Below are 27868 nucleotides of genomic sequence, written 5' to 3'. Positions count from 1 at the left end.
GTTTCTAGAAATCAGTAGCTAATAACATTTCTAAGTCCATGATAGACTCTACATGTCATTACTTTATATTACCTAGAACATCGCCTTTTTCTGTCACAACAAAACGATACTTGCACGTTTTCTCTTAGTAATTACGTTTTTTACTTATTGTAAACGTCCGAGGTATACGGAATGTATACAAATTCAGAGAGTTCCGAAAAGGGGCACTTTGAGGGGAGATACTCCAATTTAGTTAGTCATCAATGTCTGGTTCGTTCATTTATTTGTATAAATTGAATTTAAATAAATTCATCTCTCGACAGCATTTTATCCTACGTTTACTGTTATTGAACCATCAACATTTTTTGCTGCTTTGGTAGAAAAAAAACTGATTGCGAAATGATAACCGGAAGTCGTGTCTCTTGGGTTACCCTCACAAACAAGATGGATACGTACATTTGACAGGATCTGCCTACCGCCTAACATTCCTTCTGAAACCCTAGAATCAAAATGGCAGCGAAAACCGTTATCGCAGATATGGATAGTAATGGAAGCGACGAAACTGTTGGGCATGATGAAGCAGAGATGGCATTGGGCGGTATGCACATGTTGCTGAATAATGGTTTCGACGAAGCACAATCACTTTTTGAGAGATACAAGTAAGTGTCACCAATGTTGTAAATTATGGTAGACCAGTTTCTCAAACGTTTCACATTTCAAATCACTAACCATTTGAAATAGTGATGTTTTATATTTGAGTCCGTCATATATTCACTACATTAACCTATGACTGGCAATGAAATTTTATTCCCAAAAGACATTGATGTGACAAATGACACATGATTATCACCTGATTATATTCAAAATCATTTTCTGAGTTTTCTTTCCCTTTATTGGTCACAATATTTTCTATAATGTACAAAGTCATCGTTCTAATTGAAATACATTGGTGTAATATAATTCCTTTTTTACGAAAACAACTTGAATATCAACTGTGATATATCTTGACCCCAGTTGTTTACATGTACATATATGTACATGTGTATATATTAAAATGTGTGTGTACACTTGTGTAAATTATCAAATATAATGATGCTGACATGTACACGGTCTTATAACAACTTTATCAGATATATGCACTTGTTCCATGTTAATCATAAGGGTTGAGCTTAACTATCGCAATTTTAAATCAATATTATCAGTTACACATGTAGCCAACACAGTGACAGTCAGACATGGAGCACTTTATGGTATCATGTGTGGAAGATCAAAGTGGTTAGAAATAAAACCCAACAAAGTTACACTAAACTGGATATGAAATCAGCCTAGGAAAAATGGCTTGCTGTAACTTTTTCACAGAATGGACTCTCAACTTCCGACCAATAAATTGCTTAAAAGATTGTTCTGACAAAATATCCCATCAGGCATTCATTTGTATATCGTAAAATAACACTAAAAGGTTAATCAAATTAGAAACATGTACATTATAAATTTGAAACCCCTAACATCATAAATCGTCTTTTGGAAAGTAGATGTTTACGAATTGGGATAAAAGCAACAAATAAAATTCCTATGTGTACCTATACAGTCATTGAGTACTGCATATTCATTAATATCATCAGCAGAGTCCGTCAGTCTCTAGATGTTTCACTATTGTCCAGAGATGTCCTCAGGACTGTGGATTGACAGTGGTGATCACCTCACTGCTTGTCAATTAATGGTTTTCAGTCTAGCTCCTCTTTTCTGTCTACAGCCAGCATGATCCACATTCGGCAAGTCTGCACACTGTCATTTGGCATGTCTTCCTGAATACACCCAAAATATGTAATGTCTTTTAGAGTGAACGTGCCAAGAACCCTCTGCATCCAACTTCTTCATAGCGCCATAGGTCTGACCATGCAAGTTTCCGTCAAGCAGCTCATATGTTATCCAAGCTCTCTCACTGCCCTTACTTTCCTGATCTGTTATTCTTCTATGCAGATTTGCTCTTGCACCATAAAGCTCTTTTTTCCTTACCTTCTCTACCTTCCTGACTCTGGAAATGAGTTGTCCCCAAACCTTGCTGTCTTGAGCAGATTACCCTGACAATGTATCGGTGCTGAAGAGCATGCACCCCTGGCATGCTCTATGGGTTGGATGGTAGGTCATTTTCTTCCTGTCCTAGTCTGGATTCTCTTGTGTCTTATCTTCTCATCTTAAGAGTCCTACAATATCATCACAAGGCTGACCTATAGTCTGACCTCGAACAAAACAGAGAAAAGTTGTACAAAGGCAGGTAATATAATCCAGTCCATATTTAAAGAGCTACAATCTCAAGCCCCTGTGAGCATTACCAAGAATGTCATGCATTGAATGTGACACCACAATGACAAATATTGACGTATCAAGGGATGTCTATAGTTTCAGAAAATAAAAAAATACAGAATAGTTGTTTCATGATTCAAGGACCTGAAATAGCTAATTTGGCATTTTATAGTATTGAGCTTATTGTGTTTGTTCTTAGGTAGTGCCCATTTTAGATCAATTAAATATTATGATTGATCAAGTTATTTCAGCTAGGAATATAGATAATATATTAAAGATGTATATTTAAACCAAAATAAAGAAATAAGCTAAAAACATTCCTTTTTAAGTTAAGTCCCAGACATGATGTTTAAACTTGGATTATCAAGATAATTTTTGTTATCTTTAGATTTAAATTCATAGTTTAATCAATATTTGGTAAACTAATATGTATGGTGTATATAGTGTAAGGAATCTTTAAACTGATGTTCTCATACATGAGATAAGCATTATAGTGTACACTCACTCATAAGATTAGCATTATATTGTACTCTCACTCATAAGATTAGCATTAAAGTGTATCTCACTCATAAGATTAGCATTAAAGTGTATCTCACTCATAAGATTAGCATTAAAGTGTATCTCACTCATAAGATTAGCATCATAGTGTACTCTCACTCATAAGATTAGTATTATAGTGTACTCTCACTCATAAGATTAGTATTATAGTGTACTCTCACTCGTAATATTAGCATGATAGTGTACACTCACTCATAAGATTAGCATTATAGTGTACTCTCACTCGTAAGATTAGCATCATAGTGTACTCTCACTCATGAGATTAGCATTATAGTGTACTCTCACTCGTAATATTAGCATTATAGTGTACACTCACTCATAAGATTAGCATTATAGTGTACTCTCAGTCATGAGATTAGCATTATAGTGTACTCTCACTCATAAGATTAGCATTATAGTGTACTCTCACTCATAAGATTAGCATTATAGTGTACTCTCACTCATAAGATTAGCATTATAGTGTACTCTCACTCATAAGATTAGCATTATAGTGTACTCTCACTCATAAGATTAGCATTATAGTGTACTCTCACTCATAAGATTAGCATTATAGTGTACTCTCACTCGTAATATTAGCATCATAGTGTACTCTCATAAGATTAGCATTAAAGTTTACTCTCACTCGTAATATTAGCATTATAGTGTACACTCACTCATAAGATTAGCATTATATTGTACTCTCATTCATAAGATTAGCATTATAGTGTACTCTCACTCATAAGATTAGCATTATAGTGTACTCTCACTCATAAGATTAGCATTATATTGTACTCTCATTCATAAGATTAGCATTATAGTGTACTCTCACTCATAAGATTAGCATTATAGTGTACTCTCACTCATAAGATTAGCATTATAGTGTACTCTCACTCATAAGATTAGTATTATAGTGTACTCTCACTCATAAGATTAGCATTATAGTGTATCTCACTCGTAAGATTAGCATTAAAGTGTACTCTCACTCATAAGATTAGCATTAAAGTGTACTCTCACTCATAAGATTAGCATTATAGTGTACTCTCAGTCATGAGATTAGCATCATAGTGTACTCTCACTCATAAGATTAGCATTAAAGTGTACTCTCACTCATAAGATTAGCATCATAGTGTACTCTCACTCATAAGATTAGCATCATAGTGTACTCTCACTCATAAGATTAGCATTAAAGTGTACTCTCACTCATAAGATTAGCATCATAGTGTACTCTCACTCATAAGATTAGCATCATAGTGTACACTCACTCATAAGATTAGCATTATATTGTACTCTCACTCATGAGATTAGCATTATAGTGTACTCTCACTCGTAAGATTAGCATTATAGTGTACTCTCACTCATAAGATTAGCATTATAGTGTACTCTCACTCATAAGATTAGCATTATAGTGTACTCTCACTCATAAGATTAGTATTATAGTGTACTCTCACTCATAAGATTAGCATTATAGTGTACTCACTCAAGATTAGCATCATAGTGTACTCTCACTCATAAGATTAGCATTATAGTGTACTCTCACTCATAAGATTAGCATTATAGTGTACTCTCATTCATCAGATTAGCATTATATTGTACTCTCACTCATGAGATTAGCATTATAGTGTACTCTCACTCATAAGATTAGTAATAAAGTGTACTCTCACTCATAAGATTAGCATTATAGTGTACTCTCACTCATAATATTAGCATTATAGTGTACTCTCACTCATAAGATTAGCATTAAAGTGTACTCTCACTCATAAGATTAGCATCATAGTGTACTCTCACTCGTAAGATTAGCATTATATTGTACTCTCACTCATAAGATTAGCATTATATTGTACTTTCACTCATAAGATTAGCATTATAGTGTACTCTCACTCGTAATATTAGCATTAAAGTGTACTCTCACTCATAAGGTTGATATATTTTATCACAAATGATCTGTAACTATCTGGAGTTACTGTTTCTTTCTCTTCAGTTTATCTATTTGGTCATTTTCAGTGGACATGGATCAGGTTTAAATGGAGATTGATAAAAAATATATCAAGTCTGAGGCATGTTTCATCACAGATCACCCAATAGTTGGTATTACATTTACTTCGAAAAATAACTATTTATTTTTAATGCAATTGGCCAGTGACCAGTAACAAGCAATATATATATACTTCAACAATTCTACAGAAATCTGTAGATGTAATTTCATCAACAATTCTACAGAAATCTGTAGATGTAATTTCATCAACAATTCTACAGAAATCTGTAGATGTAATTTCATCATGTTGTATTAAGCCTCAAGGCTTACACAAAGCAACATTTCACTTCTCCACCTATAGACTACGCTGCCTGTGAATGTGACTTCAGTTGTCACTCTAGAATGTGTCAGAGTGACACAAATGGCATTGCTAGCATCCAAAGAGAAGCTTGGATCATTTTGATATTATTAGAGATAAGCCATGACTCATAAAGTAAAGTGAATGCCATGCCTGCTAAATCTGTGAAATAGACATTGAAATGAAATACAAGTTCTATCTGTTTATTCTGTTTTTTAATTCGCACTTCAGTTAGACCAGACAGTTTAATATTGTTGTAACATTTTTTTTCAACAATTGAATTAAGATTCTTAAAATGAAATGTCAATAAAAGAATCATTGACCCAAATTATCTTTACACTTAAATATACTAAATGACAGCACTAAATCTGTATGCCTATGTAGTGACATTAAAAATCCTTCAACTACACTATCTGGGTACATGGACACCTATTGTTATTTAAATTCTACTGTTGTACCACGGCTGTGATTTATTGGTTCGTACCGGGGTAGTTGACCTGTCCAAGATTGTCTACACACCTAGCGTCCTCGTTGTGATCATGTTGGTATGGTTGGTTGGCTATGTATGATGTATGTACAAGTATTCTGATAACATTTGGCCTACTTAGTCGGAGTCAGATTATTTAGTTATCTATTATAGATGGTTGACCCAGTATATTTATGGTGGTCATACTACACATATAGTTTAGTGATAAAGATTCACCTAAATAAATTTATTTAACCTAAATAAATTTATTTAACCTAAAAAAATGTATTTAATCTAACCTAAATAAATGTATTTAACCTAAATAAACTGTATTTAACCTAAATAAACTGTATTTAACCTAAATAATGTATTTAACCTAAATAAACTGTATTTAACCTAAATAAATTTATTTAACCTAAAAAAATGTATTTAATCTAACCTAAATAAATGTATTTAACCTAAATAAACTGTATTTAACCTAAGTAAATTGTATTGAACCGAAATAAATGTATTTAACCTAACCTAAATAAATGTATTTAACCTAAATAAACTGTATTGAACCGAAATAAATGCATTTAACCTAAATAAATTGTATTTAACCTAAATAAATTGTATATACCTAAATAAACTATATTTAACCTAAATAAATTGTATTTAACCTCAATAAATTGTATTTAACCTAAATAAACTGTATTTAACCTAAATAAATTGTATTTACCTAAATAAATTGTATTTACCTAAATAAATTGTATTTAACTTAATAGATATATTCAACCTAAATAAATTGTATTGAACCGAATTAAATGAATTTATTTAACTTTAATAAATGCATTAAACCTAAATAAATTTATTTAACCTAAATAAATGTATTCAGCCTAAATAAATGTATTTAACCTAAATAAATTTATCTAACCTAAATAAGTATCATAATTATAATGTAGTCAGCTGTTGTATTGAAAATGTTGTTTGATAAAATTAGTTATAGTATGGGATTTAGTTTTTCTCATGGTAAGTAATGGATATGTTAAAAACTATCATAACATTTCATTATGAAAACAAGAAATAAAAACCCGACTTAGAGTAGGTATATCTCCAATATCAATTACATAATGCTGGGTAAAATAGTGGCTAGAAGTTTAGTCATTTTCATATAGAGTACCGGTAATGTTTTTGATCCGAAGGTTCCAGATTTGAATAACCTTTCGTAATTGTACCGGAATTTGGTATATCTTATGACATGTAGTGACAAAATAAATTTCCAAAGACATACAGACAAATACCAGATTTGATATATTGTGCAGATTGTTAACTTTGAAATACAATTATGATTGTTAATTACATGTGTGTAAATATTCATTAATTGAAAGACTGGAATACAATGTCGCCAAGCACCATATACCACAAATGAATCTGGTCTGAACTAAACCGAAACATGTACACATTGATATACTATATAGCGAGTTAGTTTTGTGAGATATTTTCTCTATTGAGCAGAACGTTAAAGTGGTCGTGAAAATTTAGTGTGTGAAATAATGACACACATGTGTATAAGATGTCCAGATGCATCCAGAGCACGAAATTTTCACTCATTAAAATATGATTTGATTGCGTGAAAAGGAAAATGTGAAAATTTGGACCCACAGAAATTGTCAGGTATACAGTATATGTAAACCGTTAAGTCAATATGTTTTGTCCAGATGTCTTATATAACAAGATTTCCAATCATACTTCTCCCTCTGTATAAATAATCACATAATCAAACTGTTAGAAGTTATTTCAGGAATCACACAGTCATTGGTTGGTTTAAAACTGATTTAAAATTCAGTAGTAATTGGACAGGACGTATCTAGAAACTTCTTATCTTTGATGTAAATGAAATCTACCAACACCACATGCACAAGCAATATTTTTAGATAACATGTAAATTAAATCTAGTGTTTCATAAAATTGGAGTTAAAGGTCTATTCTAGGTATATTTTTAAATTCATGTGTGGCTGTCACAAGTGTACATTTAATTTCATGTCTAAAACAAATATTTGCCTAAACTTGACTGACCCTGAAAGAGAAAAATCCCCATAGCTGTTGAAATTTTACGTACTACCACTTGTTAAAGAGCCAAGCTAGCCTACCAGTATGGCTTCATTTTTCATGAAATGTACATGTATGCCTTTAAACTTAAAATTTCCATAACATTACTTAGCCATACACTAATGTTGGAAGCTCAACAGAAGACTAGGATATTCTACAGTGTAACTTCTAGTCTGCTAATTGAAAGTACATGTGCTATAAAAATTTCTAATTAAATTTATCGACCATAGCTTAAATTTCCGTTCATGTCTAAATCTGACTCAGATTTCTCCTGTTGAACACTGTTTTCAGACAAACAATGATTGGCTTATTCAAAACATGCCTATCTTGCAAAATTGATTTTTGATACTATTCTCAACTCTATTTTAGCCCCTTAGGGTTCTGTGTTGTTTGAATCGTAATAGCTTAACATTGTCTTATAATATTTATGTACTGAACCCCCATGACCCCAATGTGTGACGTCCTGAGCCTAATCTGTGTCATTATATCCTGACCACTTGGCCATGTGTTGTTAATTTTTATTTGTTTAATAACTCATTGACCCAGTGTTGTTTATATCCTTAGCACTGTTTTGTTTATAACTTAACCCCATGGCCCTATATTGTTTATAACCTAACCTCTTGGCCTTTTGTTATATATATCCTGACCCCTTGGCCCTGTGTTGTTTATATTCTTACCTCTTGGATTTGTGTTATTATTATTCTTACTTCTTGACCCTGTGTTGTTTATATCCTGACCCCTTGACCTTTTGTTGTTTATATCTAGATCCCTTGGCCCTGTGTCGTTAATTTTCTGACTCCTCGACCCTGTAGTATTTATATCCTGACCCCTTGACCCTGTGTTGTTTATATCTAGATCCCTTGACCCTGTGTTGTTTATATCCTGATCCTTGACCCTGTGTTGTTTATATCTAGATCCCTTGACCCTGTTGTTTATATTCTGACCCCTTGACCCTGTGTTGTTTATATCCTGACCCCTTGACCCTGTGTTGTTTATATCTAGATCCCTTGACCCTGTGTTGTTTATATTCTGACTCCTTGACCCTGTGGTATATATATCCTGACCCCTTGACCCTGTGGTATATATATCCTGACCCCTTGACCCTGTGTTGTTTATATCTAGATCCCTTGACCCTGTGTTGTTTATATCCTGATCCTTGACCCTGTGTTGTTTATATCTAGATCCCTTGACCCTGTTGTTTATATTCTGACCCCTTGACCCTGTGTTGTTTATATCCTGACCCCTTGACCCTGTGTTGTTTATATCTAGATCCCTTGACCCTGTGTTGTTTATATTCTGACTCCTTGACCCTGTGGTATATATATCCTGACCCCTTGACCCTGTGGTATATATATCCTGACCCCTTGACCCTGTGTTGTTTATATTCTGACCCAGACCTATGAATGTCTGTAATATTAGGGGAAAGTTTGAGTTTCAGGGTTGTGGGGTCAAGGTCATCTTTACTGTTTCTATGAAATCTTTTTCTGGAAGGATTTCAATAAAATCTTACATTGTATGATATAAAAGATCATAATATCAGACAAGTTTGAGTGACAGAGTCGTAGGGCCAAGTCCTTGTCAGCAGAGCTAGTGGCTTCATTTCTTTAGGGATTTTATTCAAATTACAGACAATTTGCCATCTTCTCCATTGGGCTAAAATCCTGGAATTTAAAGAGCCATAACTCTGCAAATTACAATTTTATCTTTCCCATTGTCTAATTTATTCAAGGCAATTTGTATCATTTGAAATGCCTTTTTATGATAAAATTGTAGCTTTTAATCAATACATACCTCTCATTATAAAATTGAAATTATACTTTTATAACATCTGTTACATCAATAGGATTATTTTGATCCTGTTTTACAGACTTTTAAAGTAAAAGTGCTCTTTTCTCCAAATAAAGGAACAATCCAAAATGTCTTCCTAACTTTTTTAAAACATACTACTTTTGTGTCACAATTTATACATAGTCTGTTGTAAAAATCGGCTAGAATAACACTGGACACATAGCTTGTGACATTTTTCCTTTTTTCCCTTCGAGAGAAATGACATCCTTATTGATATTGGTCCTGTCTTACAGTCCTGTGGATGAACATTGTGGCTCAATGTGTGCAAATGAGCTTGTTGAAAGATACAAGGTACAAGAAATTTCATGTTTCGTCATATACAATAAAACATGTAAAATTATCTCAGAAGAGCTATTGTTACGATAAATATATAGAAAATGTGACACAGAGAATTATTTCACAGAAGAAATATTAAAATAAAATTCATCAAAACATGTATAATTTAACGGGCATGGCATCAACATAAAGTTATCACAGCGAGTAAATGGTACATAGCACAATTTCAAAATACTAAAGCTTAATGAAATTACAAAATTAAATTAAAATCATGGAACTATTTAAACATTTAAAGTCGGATATTTGTTAAAAATCAGGAAATAATGAAGAAGTTATTTTGGTTGTAAAAACAATGTTGAGTAGGAAAAATAAAAGAAACTGGTGTTAAAACACATGACAATGAAATACTGATTGCATTTGTAATTCTACTGAGCACTAGTAGGTATGGCTGGGTATATTACAGGCGTTGGTTTATGATCAGATAAACATAGAAAGTCAGAAGTCATACAAAGTGAATCTTAATCAGAATAAACCAATACTATGTATTTTGTTTCCTACTTCATCGTTAATTATTCATGATGATACTCTGTCATAAGGTGTACCTTTATTCATGTAGAGTAAATTACATGTTTATTATTGCCCACTCGAGGCACTGACTTCACTAATCAAATTACTGGTGAACTAAGGAGTGTACACGGCAGAGTAATCGAGACTGTACTATGGATTTTTTCCCTGAAAATTCTGATATTATTGACGTACATGTTTAAGAGCTTTGATGAATCGGAGCCTGATAACTGTAGATAAACTTTAGCTCTCGTAATGTTTGCTAACATTTTAAAATATAAAACCATGTCACATGTTTGTGTACAATGTCAATAACAATGCATTATGGTACAATTTCTGAAAGAATTGATCTGTTCTAATTTCCTGCCTGCTCAAAGAGTTAATGGTAGCTAGGAACATCTAACCTATGTTCTCGTCTTCCGTTGGCCTAACATACCATCAACACATCATGATTCATTATTACTACTTCTGGAGAAGTTTATGGTGGAGCATTCTCAAATGTAGATTTGCCTTAGTCTGCAGTTATGCATGTCCCAATTTTGGACTGATTGGAAAAACAAGATGGCCGTAGGCTGCCATCTTGGATTTTTACAGTTACAATTTGTTATTGCTATTTCTGGAGAAACATTGCATGGATCATTTTCAAATTTCATATGTGGGTGGCTATCTTGGATTTTGACAATGAAAGATTTTTATGATTATGATCAAACATAGAGGAAAGAAAAGATACAAAGCCCATGGGCCTAAATGGTCGCCTGACTAATCCCAACTGAACAAGGTACAATAGTTATGAAACTGCAAAGGACCATAACTCTTTAAAATGAAAATGAGTCAGCCTCATTGTCAAATTCATCCAAGATCTTATTGATAAAAGCCTGCAGATGAAGTTAACAAAAATCTGTTTGTGTTTACTCAAATTATTGGTTTGAAGGATCCAATGGCACATGTAATTAATATACCAAGTGTCAACAAAGATGGTTCATATTTATTCAAGTTATTGTGTTCATAAATTATAGTAGTAATTAGAATCTAAAGGGCCAGTACTCTGTAAATTATCTCTCCCATTGTCTAATTTATGCAAGATCTTGGACTGCATATAAAGTTTCATCAAAATCGATTCTTATTTACTCGAGTTGTCGTGTTCACAATACATAGAGATGGACATATATCAATGTTGTTATATAGGTCACTGTGACCTATGGTCAGGTGATCTTAAAAGAAGGGAAAATATCCAACTGAAAAAGTACAGTCAAAGATCAAATGATAACGGGCACCAAGATCCCTCTGGGAGCTCTTCTCCGTACATCTTCATTATTTTATTACAATGGTCTTTCCTAATGGTCTGGATTTTCCAGGGAAACATTGGCTGGAAGTATATTGGGTCAGGATTTTCTAAAATTAGAATTTTTGATGTCACCCAGAGCCTGTTGATTGGTAGAATAAGTAACAGTTACTGCATTATACATGTAGATGAGGGGAGTCTTTATGACTCTACTGAGGTTTATCCCAGGTAGAAGTAATTGGCAGTTAACTAACTATAGTTTAGTGGTTGATTGTGGAATCCTAGGGTCAAGTAGATGTTTTATTGGAAAATGAAGAGATATGGGTGGGTTTATCAATAGATACTGTTTTTTGAGGTTTTTTCTTGGAAGGAGACAGATAGCTAATGATGTCAACCTTATGTTGGAATTGGTTTGTAAATGGAGCAAGTGTAAAAAAAAGAGATAGATACCAATATTTTGTATCATGTTCCCTTCTTAACATGTTTTGAACTTGGTACAGTATTGAATGACATAAGTAAATCAGTTTTATTATTTTATTAGGATACTGGTGCACATGCTTTGCATTGAGGTTCATGTAGTGTTCATCTGGAGTCAGACAAGATAATTTGCTGGAGAAAAACATGCTTTATGACATGTTTCAGACTTTTTGTAACTTATAAAATGTTTAGCTTTGTAAGCATTGATGACAAGGTATTAGTGTATCACTTTATAATTCTACTATAATATTATATCTGGAGTAAGGATTACTTAAAGTTTAGCTGGATCCCTTCCCATGATGCAGTTCTGCAACAGCTCTTGTTTTCAACTTTGTGGTTTTACCAAAACTTTACAGTAGATTGGAAGTGTTTTCTATGGAACCCAGTAGGAATATTCTTGCATTTTTTTTTCAGGAAATTAATTTTTTGCTGTTTTATTTCATGCCAAATATATTGAAAAATAAAAATCCTGAAAAATAACCACCTTCACTTCAATCAAGAGATAAATCTACATACGAGTCCTGAGTAATGTACTCAAGGCATTTTGATGGACTTGCAGAATTTCTGTAAACAATTACATTCAATTAATTTTACATTGTGGAGCAAGTTGTTTTTAGCTATAAAGTTAACAAGGAATAAATTGTAGATTTATCACTGCAGTAGATCAATACTTTACAATGTGTACAGTCAATGTTATCAACACAATCTCTATTTTGTGGCAGATTTTTAAAACTGGTGTGTTTTATAAGAACCTCTGAAATCTCCAAGCCTACTTGGTGTAGTGAAACGAAATTGTAATGTTATATTTTATCAAATGAAAACACCTCTAAGATCCGTTATTGCTGGGAATACAAAACGGGGCATATTTTATCTATTAATTCCTTGTCGCTATATATTGTAATTATTTCACGATCAATTGTATACAACTCTTTAAAATTGTTAATTTCAGAAATGAAAGTGCTCTGATGCATGCTGGGTACAGTTTTGTTTACTTCATGGTGAGTATTACTATTACTTTATTGCGTTATGTAGGAGGCTTTGGTAGCTCAGTCAGTTCAGCATCACACTAAATTCAACCTCAGGTAAAGATGTGAGGTGTGTTGTTTGATCCCAATACAGATTGGGTTTTGTTTCTGGGTATACAAAGACTGTCCTTTTCTGTTGTGGTTGAGTTTTCGGACATGGTATATTACTCTTATATAATTATGGCTCTGGATAGCATGTGGTGGGCCTCCTGCATGGTATTCGGTGAGGTAGCCATCACTACTACAAGGAGACCCTGCCTCAATATATCTTAGCTATTTACAGAGTGTTGAACTGAATTAGATCTGATGTCAGTGGTAAAAAGTATGTTTTACATGGTCGATTTAAAATTTAAGATTTAAACTCTTATTTTATGTGTGATTATTCTTAGAATAATTTTACTGAGGTCATGAACTGTTTACTTTATTTTAAATTCCTGTTTTCATTCTCAACAGCAAGCATTAATGTCATTTGAAGAGGAAAGAATAGATGAAGCAGTTAAAGTTTTACAAGAAACAGAGAAGGCTTGTGACATAGATTCTGGACTCTTCAAATCTCTGAGGAAGAAATTCAGGTCCAAGAAAAAGAAAGAGGTACTATCTTTGTTTACAAAATGATTGATGCTTTAGAGATTGATACAGATCTTATACATATATTTTATTCTCTAAGGAAATATTTTCTTTTAGAGGAAACTCACGATTTCAGACACACCTTGTACATGTATATACAGACAAACCGCATGATTTTAAAGTCAGGAGGATTGCAGGAAAACTTTGAGTTATCAGAGTATTATAACTCAAAGTGAGTTATCAGAGTATGATAACTCAAAGCAAGTTATCAGAGTATTATAACTCTAAGTGAGTTATCTGATTATTATAACTCGAAGCGAGTTATCTGAGTATTATAACTCAAGTGAGTTATCAGAGTATGATAACTCAAAGCAAGTTATCAGAGTATTATAACTCTGAGTTATCTGATTATTATAACTCGAAGCGAGTTATCTGAGTATTATAACTCTAAGTGAGTTATCTGATTATTATAACTTGAAGCGAGTTATCTGAGTATTATAACTCAAGTGAGTTATCAGAGTATGATAACTCAAAGCAAGTTATCAGAGTATTATAACTCTGAGTTATCTGATTATTATAACTCGAAGCGAGTTATCTGAGTATTATAACTCTAAGTGAGTTATCTGATTATTATAACTCGAAGCGAGTTATCTGAGTATTATAACTCAAGTGAGTTATCAGAGTATGATAACTCAAAGCAAGTTATCAGAGTATTATAACTCTAAGTGAGTTATCTGATTATTATAACTCGAAGCGAGTTATCTTAGTATTATAACTCTAAGTGAGTTATCTGATTATTATAACTCGAAGCGAGTTATCTTAGTATTATAACTCTAAGTGAGTTATCTGATTATTATAACTCGAAGCGAGTTATCGGAGTATTATAACTCTAAGTGAGTTATCTGATTATTATAACTCGAAGCGAGTTATCGGAGTATTATAACTCTAAGTGAGTTATCTGATTATTATAACTCGAAGCGAGTTATCTGAGTATTATAACTCTAGGTGAGTTATCTGATTATTATAACTTGAAGCGAGTTATCTGAGTATTATAACTCAAGTGAGTTATCAGAGTATTATAACTCAAAGCGAGTTATCAGAGTAATTTAACTCAAAATGAGTTATCAGAGTAGTATAACTCGAGCGAGTTATCAGAGCATTATGACTCGAAGTGAGTTATCAGACTATTATGACTTGAAGTGAGTAATCAGAGTATTATAACTCAAAGTTTTCTTCCAGTCCTCCTGACTTTAAGATTAGTATTCTATTAAAGTAAGTTTGAATGTTAAGTGTGACATTTGGCAAATGAAATACTTTGAACAAAATGGGGTTTTCAAGTTATATGAATTTGAGGTAACGAGGGTTAACTGTGTGTTCGTGTTTTTGCTACAGTATATATTTATTTTGACCGTTTGAAAATAATTTGCAGAATTAAAAAACACATTAATATACCATATTGTTGGTAAAGTGTTCAGAAATGTCAATTTGTTTTAAATATACATGTTTCAGCTAATTGTAGCAGAGATTTAACATACAGATTTGGATTTTACAAATATCACAATATTATAACAAGGTGTTGTTAATGTGTGAAATTGTCGGTTAACATGTCTGACTTTGCTGCTTCTGTGATAGTCGGACCAACAAGTGAGTGTGGAGGAGCGTATCCAGAGACAGGTGGTGGTAGCAGATTCATTGCTGTACCAGTCTATACTGATAATGACAAGTCAGGACATCCCTGGATACATGAAGGGGGGCTGGCACCTGCGCAAGGCCTGGAAAATCTATGAGAAACTTCATAAGGAAGTTGTCAGTCTGCAGGACAAGCAAGCCAAACTCAAACAAAGCCGATCAAAAAACAGTCTTCCTTCAGATCGTGTCAACCCAACTCAGGACGGGGCTTATGATGACAATGAAAATGAACTCCCGGAGGAGGTTCTGTCTCGTCTGTTAGGGGCAGTGAACTTTGGTTTCGGAACATTTCAGTTGTGTATATCTATGGTCCCACCTAAAATTTTAAAATTGATAGAATTTCTCGGATTTGAAGGGGACCGTGTTGCAGGACTAGCAGCCCTGGATTATACCAGTCGCAGTAAGGATATGAAAGCTCCCCTAGCAACACTCGGGTTACTATGGTACCACACAGTATTACGACCATTTTTCGCTTTGGATGGCGCTAATGACTGTAGTGCTGGTAAGTATTGTGTTACTGGTAAAGGTAGAATCTGAAAATAATGTTGCACATTTTTATCAAACCTAGAAATATTTATGTAACAGTCATGAAATTAAAATTATACTTTTATAACATCTGGTCCTGAAGAAGCCCCAATAAGGGGCGAAACCGGTCCACAAATAAATTTATGAACCATGTCTCTTCACCTGTTTTGATTGACCTCTACGCCTTTTATAACATCTGATACATCTATAGGATTATTTTGATCCTGTTTTACAGGCTGTTAAAGTAAAAGTGCAATTTTCTCCAAGTAAAGGAACAATTTAGATGTCTTCCTAACTTTTTAAAACATACTACTTTTGTGTTGCAATTTATACAGACATAATCTGTTGTAAAAATCGTAAACATTTACTTTCTTTTACAGGAACATTTTTTTAGGTTAAATAAAAAAGAAAATAAAAAAAAAGAAGAAAATTTAAAAAAAAATGAAAATTAAAAAAAAAGAAAATAAATTCATTTCAAGTTCTGACTTACCTTTTGTCAAAACTTTGAACGTTTACTTTCTTTCAGGAACAGAAGATGCAGAACAGATTATTGACAGTAAGGAGCGTGAGTTTGAACATTCCTCTCTGTTCCTGTTCTTCAGAGGACGGATATGTAAACTAAGGGTAAGCTTATAAAATATAGTTAATCATTGACAGTAAGGAGCATGATGTTTAGCATTCCCCTCTGTTCCTGTTCTTCAGAGGACGGATATGTAAACTAAGGGTAAGCTTATAAAATATAGTTAATCATTGACAGTAAGGAGCATGATGTTTAGCATTCCCCTCTGTTCCTGTTCATCAGAGGATGGATATGTAAACTAAGGGTAAGCTTATAAAATATAGTTAATCATTGACAGTAAGGAGCATGATGTTTAGCATTCCCCTCTGTTCCTGTTCATCAGAGGATGGATATGTAAACTAAGGGTAAGCTTATAAAATATAGTTAATCATTGACAGTAAGGAGCATGATGTTTAGCATTCCCCTCTGTTCCTGTTCTTCAGAGGACGGATATGTAAACTAAGGGTAAGCTTATAAAATGTAGTTAATCATTGACAGTAAGGAGCATGATGTTTAGCATTCCCCTCTGTTCCTGTTCATCAGAGGACGGATATGTAAACTAAGGGTAAGCTTATAACATATAGTTAATCATTGACAGTAAGGAGCATGATGTTTAGCATTCCCCTCTGTTCCTGTTCATCAGAGGACGGATATGTAAATTAAGGGTAAGCTTATAACATATAGTTAATCATTGACAGTAAGGAGCATGATGTTTAGCATTCCCCTCTGTTCCTGTTCTTCAGAGGACGGATATGTAAATTAAGGGTAAGCTTATAAAAAAATAGTTGGTGATCGTTAGTAAGTAGCACGAGTTTTAGCATTCCTCTTCTTCAGAGGGTGAATGTGTACTAAGTAATTCATTTAAAAGTTATTTTTGTAGCTTGATTAAGGTAACATATGATGAAATATTACACAAAACAAAGAAATAATAACACAAAGAAATAATATTACAAAGAAATAATGTCACAAAATTTATGTACAGCTAAAATATAAGTGCATAGACACACATTCAATGCACTATCACTACATTGGAGTGTCCATGTAGTTGAAGATATAAATGAGCACTACAGTTCACACAAAGCAATAAACATCATAGATAAAACATGACATTTGACACCTCCTCGATGTTACCTGTTCAGTGGAAATTCATGTATATTTCTTCAGCTATCCCTATTGGCACCAAAGCCAGATACACTCCTATAAAAACCACTTTAAATTTCAGAAAAAGCATAAAAGATATAACACTGCTTAGTTTTGAAAAGTGGTTGGTTGTCAGATAATTTGAGTAGCTAGTATTTATCAAATTTTTGATTTGTATGAAATCAAATTGCTTGAAAACTTGTGTTTTTATGTGACCTGTAGCTATTGTCAGTTTGTGACTTTTTGTCAGTGTTTTGTATGTGGTCTTTTAACAATTTCAGCGTAAGTCAGATGATGCCATGACAGTGTATTGTCAGGCATTAGAAGCAGCTGCTGGTCAGAGGGAAATTGAACTTATGTGTCAGTATGAAATAGGTAAGGAACTCCTCATCAAATTAAAGATAGTGTCTGTTCACATTATCTACTGACATTATCATCACAGATCAGGTTAGTGTCTGTTCTCATTATCTACTGACATTATCATCACAGATCAGGTTAGTGTCTGTTCTCATTATCTACTGACATTATCATCACAGATCAGGTTAGTGTCTGTTCTCATTATCTACTGACATTATCATCACAGATCAGGTTAGTGTCTGTTCTCATTATCTACTGACATTATCATCACAGATCAGGTTAGTGTCTGTTCTCATTATCTACTGACATTATCATCACAGATCAGGTTAGTGTCTGTTCTCATTATCTACTGACATTATCATCACAGATCAGGTTAGTGTCTGTTCTCATTATCTACTGACATTATCATCACAGATCATTAGTGTCATCACAGATCAGGTTAGTGTCTGTTCTCATTATCTACTGACATTATCATCACAGATCAGGTTAGTGTCTGTTCTCATTATCTACTGACATTATCATCACAGATCAGGTTAGTGTCTGTTCTCATTATCTACTGACATTATCATCACAGATCAGGTTAGTGTCTGTTCTCATTATCTACTGACATTATCATCACAGATCAGGTTAGTGTCTGTTCTCATTATCTACTGACATTATCATCACAGATCAGGTTAGTGTCTGTTCTCATTATCTACTGACATTATCATCACAGATCAGGTTAGTGTCTGTTCTCATTATCTACTGACATCATCACAGATCAGGTTAGTGTCTGTTCTCATTATCTACTGACATTATCATCACAGATCAGGTTAGTGTCTGTTCTCATTATCTACTGACATTATCATCACAGATCAGGTTAGTGTCTGTTCTCATTATCTACTGACATTATCATCACAGATCAGGTTAGTGTCTGTTCTCATTATCTACTGACATTATCATCACAGATCAGGTTAGTGTCTGTTCTCATTATCTACTGACATTATCATCACAGATCAGGTTAGTGTCTGTTCTCATTATCTACTGACATTATCATCACAGATCAGGTTAGTGTCTGTTCTCATTATCTACTGACATTATCATCACAGATCAGGTTAGTGTCTGTTCTCATTATCTACTGACATTATCATCACAGATCAGGTTAGTGTCTGTTCTCATTATCTACTGACATTATCATCACAGATCAGGTTAGTGTCTGTTCTCATTATCTACTGACATTATCATCACAGATCAGGTTAGTGTCTGTTCTCATTATCTACTGACATTATCATCACAGATCAGGTTAGTGTCTGTTCTCATTATCTACTGACATTATCATCACAGATCAGGTTAGTGTCTGTTCTCATTATCTACTGACATTATCATCACAGATCAGGTTAGTGTCTGTTCTCATTATCTACTGACACAGATCAGGTTAGACATTATCATCATCACAGATCAGGTTAGTGTCTGTTCCCATTATCTACAGACATTATCATCACAGATCAGGTTAGTGTCTGTTCTCATTATCTACTGACATTATCATCACAGATCAGGTTAGTGTCTGTTCTCATTATCTACTGACATTATCATCACAGATCAGGTTAGTGTCTGTTCTCATTATCTACTGACATTATCATCACAGATCAGGTCTACTGACATTATCATCACAGATCAGGTTAGTGTCTGTTCTCATTATCTACTGACATTATCATCACAGATCAGGTTAGTGTCTGTTCTCATTATCTACTGACATTATCATCACAGATCAGGTTAGTGTCTGTTCTCATTATCTACTGACATTATCATCACAGATCAGGTTAGTGTCTGTTCTCATTATCTACTGACATTATCATCACAGATCAGGTTAGTGTCTGTTCTCATTATCTACTGACATTATCATCACAGATCAGGTTAGTGTCTGTTCTCATTATCTACTGACATTATCATCACAGATCAGGTTAGTGTCTGTTCTCATTATCTACTGACATTATCATCACAGATCAGGTTAGTGTCTGTTCTCATTATCTACTGACATTATATTATCATCACAGATCAGGTTAGTGTCTGTTCTCATTATCTACTGACATTATCATCACAGATCAGGTTAGTGTCTGTTCTCATTATCTACTGACATTATCATCACAGATCAGGTTAGTGTCTGTTCTCATTATCTACTGACATTATCATCACAGATCAGGTTAGTGTCTGTTCTCATTATCTACTGACATTATCATCACAGATCAGGTTAGTGTCTGTTCTCATTATCTACTGACATTATCATCACAGATCAGGTTAGTGTCTGTTCTCATTATCTACTGACATTATCATCACAGATCAGGTTAGTGTCTGTGTTCTCATGACATTATCATCACAGATCAGGTTAGTGTCTGTTCTCATTATCTACTGACATTATCATCACAGATCAGGTTAGTGTCTGTTCTCATTATCTACTGACGTTATCATCACAGATCAGGTTAGTGTCTGTTCTCATTATCTACTGACATTATTTTATCATCACAGATCGGGTTAGTGTCTGTTCTCATTATCTACTGACATTATCATCACAGATCAGGTTAGTGTCTGTTCTCATTATCTACTGACATTATCATCACAGATCAGGTTAGTGTCTGTTCTCATTATCTACTGACATCATTATCATCACAGATCACTGTTCTCATTATCTACTGACATTATCATCACAGATCAGGTTAGTGTCTGTTCTCATTATCTACTGACATTATCATCACAGATCAGGTTAGTGTCTGTTCTCATTATCTACTGACATTATCATCACAGATCAGGTTAGTGTCTGTTCTCATTATCTACTGACATTATCATCACAGATCAGGTTAGTGTCTGTTCTCATTATCTACTGACATTATCATCACAGATCAGGTTAGTGTCTGTTCTCATTATCTACTGACATTATCATCACAGATCAGGTTAGTGTCTGTTCTCATTATCTACTGACATTATCATCACAGATCAGGTTAGTGTCTGTTCTCATTATCTACTGACATTATCATCACAGATCAGGTTAGTGTCTGTTCTCATTATCTACTGACATTATCATCACAGATCAGGTTAGTGTCTGTTCTCATTATCTACTGACATTATCATCACAGATCAGGTTAGTGTCTGTTCTCATTATCTACAGACATTATCATCACAGATCAGGTTATTGTCTGTTCTCATTATCTACAGACATTATCATCACAGATCAGGTTAGTGTCTGTTCTCATTATCTACTGACATTATCATCACAGATCAGGTTAGTGTCTGTTCTCATTATCTACTGACATTATCATCACAGATCAGGTTAGTGTCTGTTCTCATTATCTACTGACATTATCATCACAGATCTGGTTAGTGTCTGTTCTCATTATCTACTGACATCATCACAGATCAGGTTAGTGTCTGTTCTCATTATCTACTGACATTATACTATCATCACAGATCAGGTAAAGCCAGACTTTCTACTATTAAGATACAAAAGTGAAAAAAAAACATATACTTTACAGCTGTATTTAAAAACCAAACTGATACATAAAAAGTCTTCAGAATGTCTATACTAAAGAGTAGCAAAGCATTCTATTGTATAGTAAGTCATTCTATTATATATCCAAAACAGACTGTTTTCCTTCAGCTTGCTAATGATATCTATAGCTAAGTGCTTTTTTCTCATAAGCAGAGAAATGTTTACCCTTGGACTGTACATTTTTCAAATTCATTCTGTGTGAATCAGGTAGAAGAAATACCAAGGAATATTGTTGTCTTTTCTTTTAAGGTTGGTGCAATTTGATGAAGCTAAACTACAGGGAATGTCTCAACAACTTTAAACGGTAAGTGTGTGCGTACTCCTGTATATTCTACAGTAAGTGTCAAGGACCTCTTGTCCTTAGACTGTTTAGTATGTGCTTTAACATAAACTCATTCTTTGTTTCATGATAACATTTTCATGGTATGAAAGAATAATTTAAGTTCAGTTTATCAGATTCTTACGAAATATATTATGAAGCATTCTTGGGACATACGAATCAAAACTGCTGTTCAAATGACGTAGTATTTCTAGACATTGTTGCAGAGAATATTTAGCTATGATTGATAAAATATCCCTGTAAGCCACTTGGGCATATTCTCACTGTTAGTGTTGGATGTCTTTGAGAATGTGTGTTTTACTTAACAGGTTAAAAGATGAAACCAAGTGGTCCAAATGTTACTACACATATCTCATGGGTGGTGAGTATCTACATCGTGTGTGATATTACAGCAAAATCAGATTAGGTATAATGTGTACCTCTGTTCTGCATGATTTATTTTCACAACCAGACTATAAAAAGGCAAGAAGACTTTTTCTTCTGAATAATAATCATCTGTTTGATAGATCTCATTAACATTTGATGCATACTTGATTTAAAATGTTAGATAATTCATTCCACAGTGTTAAATATTAAACTACTACAAATTAAAAACTGGGTGTTAAAGTCACAAGATGTATAATAGAGTTATCTCCCTTTAGTGTGTCATATTCAGATACAAAGTTGTCTCCCTTGGAGTGTTTGGCGATAGGCACAATTACCATGCAATGTACATGTATATACCAGTAATAGATAGTTGTCTCCCTTTAATGGTGTGGTTGTTATCAAACCAGTCTCTACCAGAGCTGTTGTTCCTACAGTCACTATATTTACACATCTGTAAACAGCTTGTGTACTGTATTATATGACCTCATTATCATAGGTATTTTTGACTTCGCAAACTAATGTGTCCATGTGGAATAGTGCTCAGCAACAAAATCTTATCAGTCAGAGATGTTTTCATAACATTTAACTTTCAAATGTGTTGTATAATATCCTTATCAACGGCAAATGAAGGCTTGATTCAGATAAAATGGCAAGATGTGGATAGATTATTTAATTATATTTTATATACTTAAATCACCTTGATGTTCACTTCAAAGGATTTGTCTGACATCAAATGAAAACACTTTCATAACATGTTCAAATTACCTGATAGTTTGAATTCAGATTTTGTAAACGAACACATCACATGGAAGGTCATACAGAAAGCTAATACATTTTGGGTATATATGTGACTGTTGAAATATTTCCACCAAAGCATGACTTATCAATCACTGAAAATAACTTCATTTGTGCATACAAGGTAAATTTGGTAAACATTGAATACAAATTGAAGAAAATTATGTAAACAAAGTATTTTCATATCCTGTTTCCCATATATGTTTTTGAGGAACCTTGAAATGGCCTGAGCTGTTTACAGAGGTTACCAAGGTTACGGCATTGCACTCTGGGAAAGATTGCTATGAAACTAAGAATTACACTTTACATTTAACATATTATAGAGAGTTGTCTCCCTGTACAGTTTGTCTAGGTGCTATGGGAGATTTACCTGCCGCAGAGCAGACTCTGAGGAAAGTACCAGGACTCCTGAAAAAGAAGAACCACCAGATAGAGGCATTCGTGTCACGGAGGGTAAGTTTTCTACAAGTTTATCTGTCCTGTTGTCCATCCATCAATTTTGATTTTGTTGGAACCATGAATTTTGAACTTTCATATTAATGAATTGTGTTGAGTATGTAAATATGCTCCATACATACAATGTTTGTCAATATACATCAAGTAAATGTCAAGGTCATAGCAAGAGGTCAGAGGTTAAACATTCCAGAAGAGTAAGTCCTGAAAAATTAATGAGTTTTGTTTGATAAAACAGAAATAGGTAGGGAGCATGTACACACTTATAAGGTCAAGGTCACAACTTGGGTTTATAGGTCAAATAAGTGCAATGCTTATCAGATATACAGTTGTATTAAACAGAAATCTTTTAGGTTTTTTTTCATGATTAATTAAATCAACTAAATGCTGATTATTTTTCATGTAGGCAGAGAAAATAAAGAAGATGGTGTTAACACAGGAATATTGTCGACTTCTTACACTGGAACTTGTCTTCCTGTGGCATGCCCTGCCTACCTGTACTCCAGAGGAACTTCAGCCCTACCTCACTGGTATGTGGTCTATTACACATCATGTTGCTAAGTTGACGGTCTGTGGTCTATGTGACAGTATGATGTTATGTTGATAGTCCATGGTCTGTGTGACTGTATGATGTTGACAGTCCATGGTCTATGTGACAGTAGGATGTTATGTTGACAGTCCATGGTCTGTGTGACTGTATGATGTTGACAGTCCATGGTCTATGTGACAGTAGGATGTTATGTTGACAGTCCATGGTCTATGTGACAGTAGGATGTTATGTTGACAGTCCATGGTCTATGCGACAGTAGGATGTTATGTTGACGGTTCATGGTCTGTGTTGACAGTAGGATGTTATGTTGACGGTTCATGGTCTATGTTGACAGTCCATGGTCTATTGTTGGATGTTGACACTTGTGTGGTTTATTTTACAGTGTGTGACATGCAGACAGACATCAAATCCTTCCACCTTAAATGTCTCCTAGAAGGATCAGTCTTTAAAGAGCTTGGTGAAGAAGAACTGGCGATCCAGGTAATTAGCATTCTACCTGTCACCAAAGTGACGAGTGGAAACAATATTTTAGGAGTCCATATTTAATGTATCTGAAAAGAAAAATACTGTAGAAATGGAAATTTTTACAAAGGGAAAGCTTAATGTAAATCGTGCTTTGCGGTTTTATGGTACAAACATATCTGTAGTCATCTCTGTGACAAATGTTCTTCCATTTAGAAGTAACACATATTATAGCATCAATATGTAAGAATGTGGTGCAGGTTTACAATCTGATGCATTGTACATAAAACTTGATTATTTACAGGATTGGCAAAAACAAAATGGTCTTCCCTTTGATGATATTTTCCTGTCATTCATAAGTTTAATAAAACAATATTAATTACTGGTATCAAGATGAGTAAATGTACATATACATAGTTTTCATGGTTACCAAATGTTTGAATACCATTTCAATACATGAACAAATATTTGAATATCAGCATCTGTTTTTTGCTTCATTTCTACATACATATATACGGTACATGTACATCATAATAAACTACTGATACAGAACTTGAAATTTGTTGTGTATTTGATATGACATAACAATCAGTCATGTACTGATATATCAATTAAAAATCTAATAGCAGACAATGTGAGAAGGTCATATGTTATGCCCTGAAGCTGAGAAACAAAAAGAAAAAATTAATTACCAGAGTAACTTAAGCATAACAGACAAAACTGTTGAATGCCTCATTTATAAGAAGGTAAGAGTTTCTTTGGTCTACAGCTGCTATGATAATCTTCTGAGGATGCTGTATTGTGTAATACATTTGATATTGTATGTTCTTAATGATGAGTGGGTTTTTTGGCAGATACTTTGTTTACTACTTTCTCTTTGTTGTGCTAAAATAACCGTAGTTAAGGGATGCTGCTGTTTTTGTTTTGACAGTGTTTGGAGGAGGCACTAGCCAGACATCAAGGCATGAAGGATGACCACCACATAGCAGCATTTGCCAACTTTGAATTGGCCTCCATCTACATAAAGAAACCACAGGTAATCTGGGTTAGCTCCCTTTGTAGAAATCTTTTGTCTTCTTTTGATGTAAACTGCAGTGTACCTCTTATCTCAATATCTTCAAGAGTATTAGTGAAATACAACCATTTTTGGTAAACAAAATATAATCATGTAATAAGGCAGCAATTTTCATGTTAAAAGAAAATAATTGTTTTAGATGGAAAAAGTAAATCTGTGGATTTCAATATACATTATATGTGAATGTAATGTAATGAGCAAAAAATATTAACGCAAATAAAATTGCTAAGTGTACTAGTATCTCTTAATCAAATGGATGATAATAGGGAAAAATGAAGTTTGTGGATTTTGCCCTAAATAAAAAAAAAATCAGATTTTTAGCAATGAGTGGACTTTGATAAAAGATTGTCAAAACAAAAAGCATGTTTAGAATTACCTGCTCAAAGTGAGAGTCAGCGTACATGTAGCAGTGTAGAAAAATTACTGTTAACAGGAGTAAGAGTGTTCATTTGTCACTAGTTAAAATTGAACTTGAATGATAGAAATTACTTGACATATTACTCTATAATAATGCTATTGGCCTTAAGAGTAGTGAAGACATCTGTTTTAGAGGAAACTGGAATGCATGAAGAAGATTGTTGAGGTGGGTGAAACAAAACAGATCAGCTGCTGAAATAGAGTGATGACTTATCAATCCACACACCACTGATCCACAGGAATCTTTACTTTTAATGAATAATTGATTAAATAGGAATCTGTGTTTTGTTTGGTAGCCAATCAAAATAATTATAAATATTGTTACATTTTACAGACGGTGGGAAAAGCTAAATCCATGCTTCAATACATCAAGGTAAGTTGTCTGTGAGGATAGAATAGGATCTGTACAGTAAAATGTAAACAGCATTATTAAAAAGTTTTGCTGAAAAACATTTGGTATAACTGTGTGTTTATAAAAATAATCAGGGGAGATAACCCTATTTGGTGGTTAATCACTAATATTGGACTGGATATTGTTAACATAGATGTAGGTTTAAAATACATACATGTATTTAGATTTGTTATCTGTGGATGAAATTTTAGGTGTGAAAACTTGCAAAGTATCAAACATTATATTTGAAGTAACTAATTCCAACATTGGACATCTTTCCAGAGCACAAGAAGCAACACCCCGTTTAGTTTTTATCAAGCTTAGTGTCCAGTCACTGATAAATCACCTATATCGTACAGGGGTGTGTCTTGAAGTTGAAATTTTGAGCTTAACACAGCTCCATTTCAATCTTACTGTGATTTTTTAGATTGTCTGGTAAGTTCATCTTTTTAACATGAATCTGTTCATTTATGATGTGTAGGACACCTACAAGGATTATGACTTCGAGAACCGCTTGACTGTGAGGATTAATAATGCTTTACGACAGCTGAAGGAGAAAGGACCTCAGGCGTAAAGGATCAAGTACTCTAGCATCTACACATTGGATTCTTCCATAATTTGTTTTTATTTTCTAACTTTAATGGTTGATGTGTCACTAGACAGACAGAGACTTTTCATCAGGATGTGAAAAATAGGAGGTTGTCAAATAAGGTCAAATCCTAAGGAGTTGTAACATTGACTTTTTCTTATATCACTGCGGTTAGGTGACATCAACTACTTCCCTAAACTTTTGTATGATGTCCAAATCCCCCAGCTCTGCGATCTTTTCTAAAGTGTCTTTTGGGTTAGTGTATGTGTAACTATCTGAAACATAAGGTACAGTAAGAGTGAAATTCTATAAATATATTTCCTTGAATTTTTCAATTCCTTATCATTTTGATCATTAAGGGGACAGAGTAAATTTTCTCTCGAATTATCAGTACTTCCTTAATTATCAGAAATATTGTTTGAATCCTTTTGAATTAGGGAAGGCTGTTGTAGGGGAATTTTTTTATGGAAGGACTGTTGCTCAGTTTTATGTATCAGTAATAATTTGTGTCCTTATTTAACCTAGAGTAAGCTTATGAACTGTAATTGCAAATAGTTGCAATCTGTTGGCTGTTACTCAATTTTTTTTATGCTTGTTTAAAAATACTCAATAAATTTCTGTATTTTAAGGAAAATCAAAATAGGGGTTAAGGCTATAAGTTGCCTTCAGAAAATATATACCTCCTTTGTAAATTGAGTTATACTCTACTGATGTAAGGAACCCAAGGGTAATTATGAATAAAAATGATGAATTGTTGTTTAAGGGGAGATAAATACAAACATACCTACATGTTTACAAAAGGTACCATATAGCCTTAAATGACAATTCATATCTAATGAGTAAGTTTTTGTGAATCATATATTCTGTGTGGTCCAGGTACTTCCAAACCTAAGAGGA

The 27868-nt window shown here is 33.6% G+C and overlaps 1 protein-coding gene across 1 annotated transcript; it reads left to right on the top strand.

Annotated features, from left to right (window-relative positions):
- Positions 1–482: 482 nt before the first annotated feature.
- LOC132564291 (tetratricopeptide repeat protein 39C-like) lies at positions 483–27234 on the top strand. The gene is made up of 14 exons (XM_060228965.1): positions 483–638; positions 13101–13149; positions 13630–13767; positions 15376–15934; positions 16484–16581; positions 17938–18031; positions 21783–21837; positions 22182–22234; positions 23378–23487; positions 23894–24017; positions 24420–24517; positions 25431–25535; positions 26326–26364; positions 26864–27234. Exons 1-14 carry the CDS (start codon positions 490–492, stop codon positions 26954–26956), a joined length of 1764 nt encoding a protein of 587 aa, XP_060084948.1. The 5' UTR covers positions 483–489; the 3' UTR covers positions 26957–27234.
- Positions 27235–27868: the final 634 nt, after the last annotated feature.

Source organism: Ylistrum balloti, unplaced genomic scaffold (genome assembly GCF_031769215.1).
Source record: "Ylistrum balloti isolate Yb309-2 unplaced genomic scaffold, AGI_CSIRO_Ybal_v1 Utg369680, whole genome shotgun sequence".
Classification (NCBI taxonomy): Eukaryota; Metazoa; Mollusca; class Bivalvia; order Pectinida; family Pectinidae; genus Ylistrum; species Ylistrum balloti.
Note: the sequence above shows the minus strand (reverse complement) of the source record. Positions and strands in the feature narration are given on the sequence as shown.

Excerpts from the sequence above, each read along its gene's own strand:
- LOC132564291 (XM_060228965.1), top strand. The coding sequence starts at position 490 with ATGGCAGCGAAAACCGTTATCGCAGATATGGATAGTAATGGAAGCGAC. Across the intron at positions 13,768-15,375 it reads GGTCCAAGAAAAAGAAAGAG|TCGGACCAACAAGTGAGTGT; the intron begins GTACTATCTTTG and ends CTTCTGTGATAG. Across the intron at positions 26,365-26,863 it reads CCATGCTTCAATACATCAAG|GACACCTACAAGGATTATGA; the intron begins GTAAGTTGTCTG and ends TATGATGTGTAG.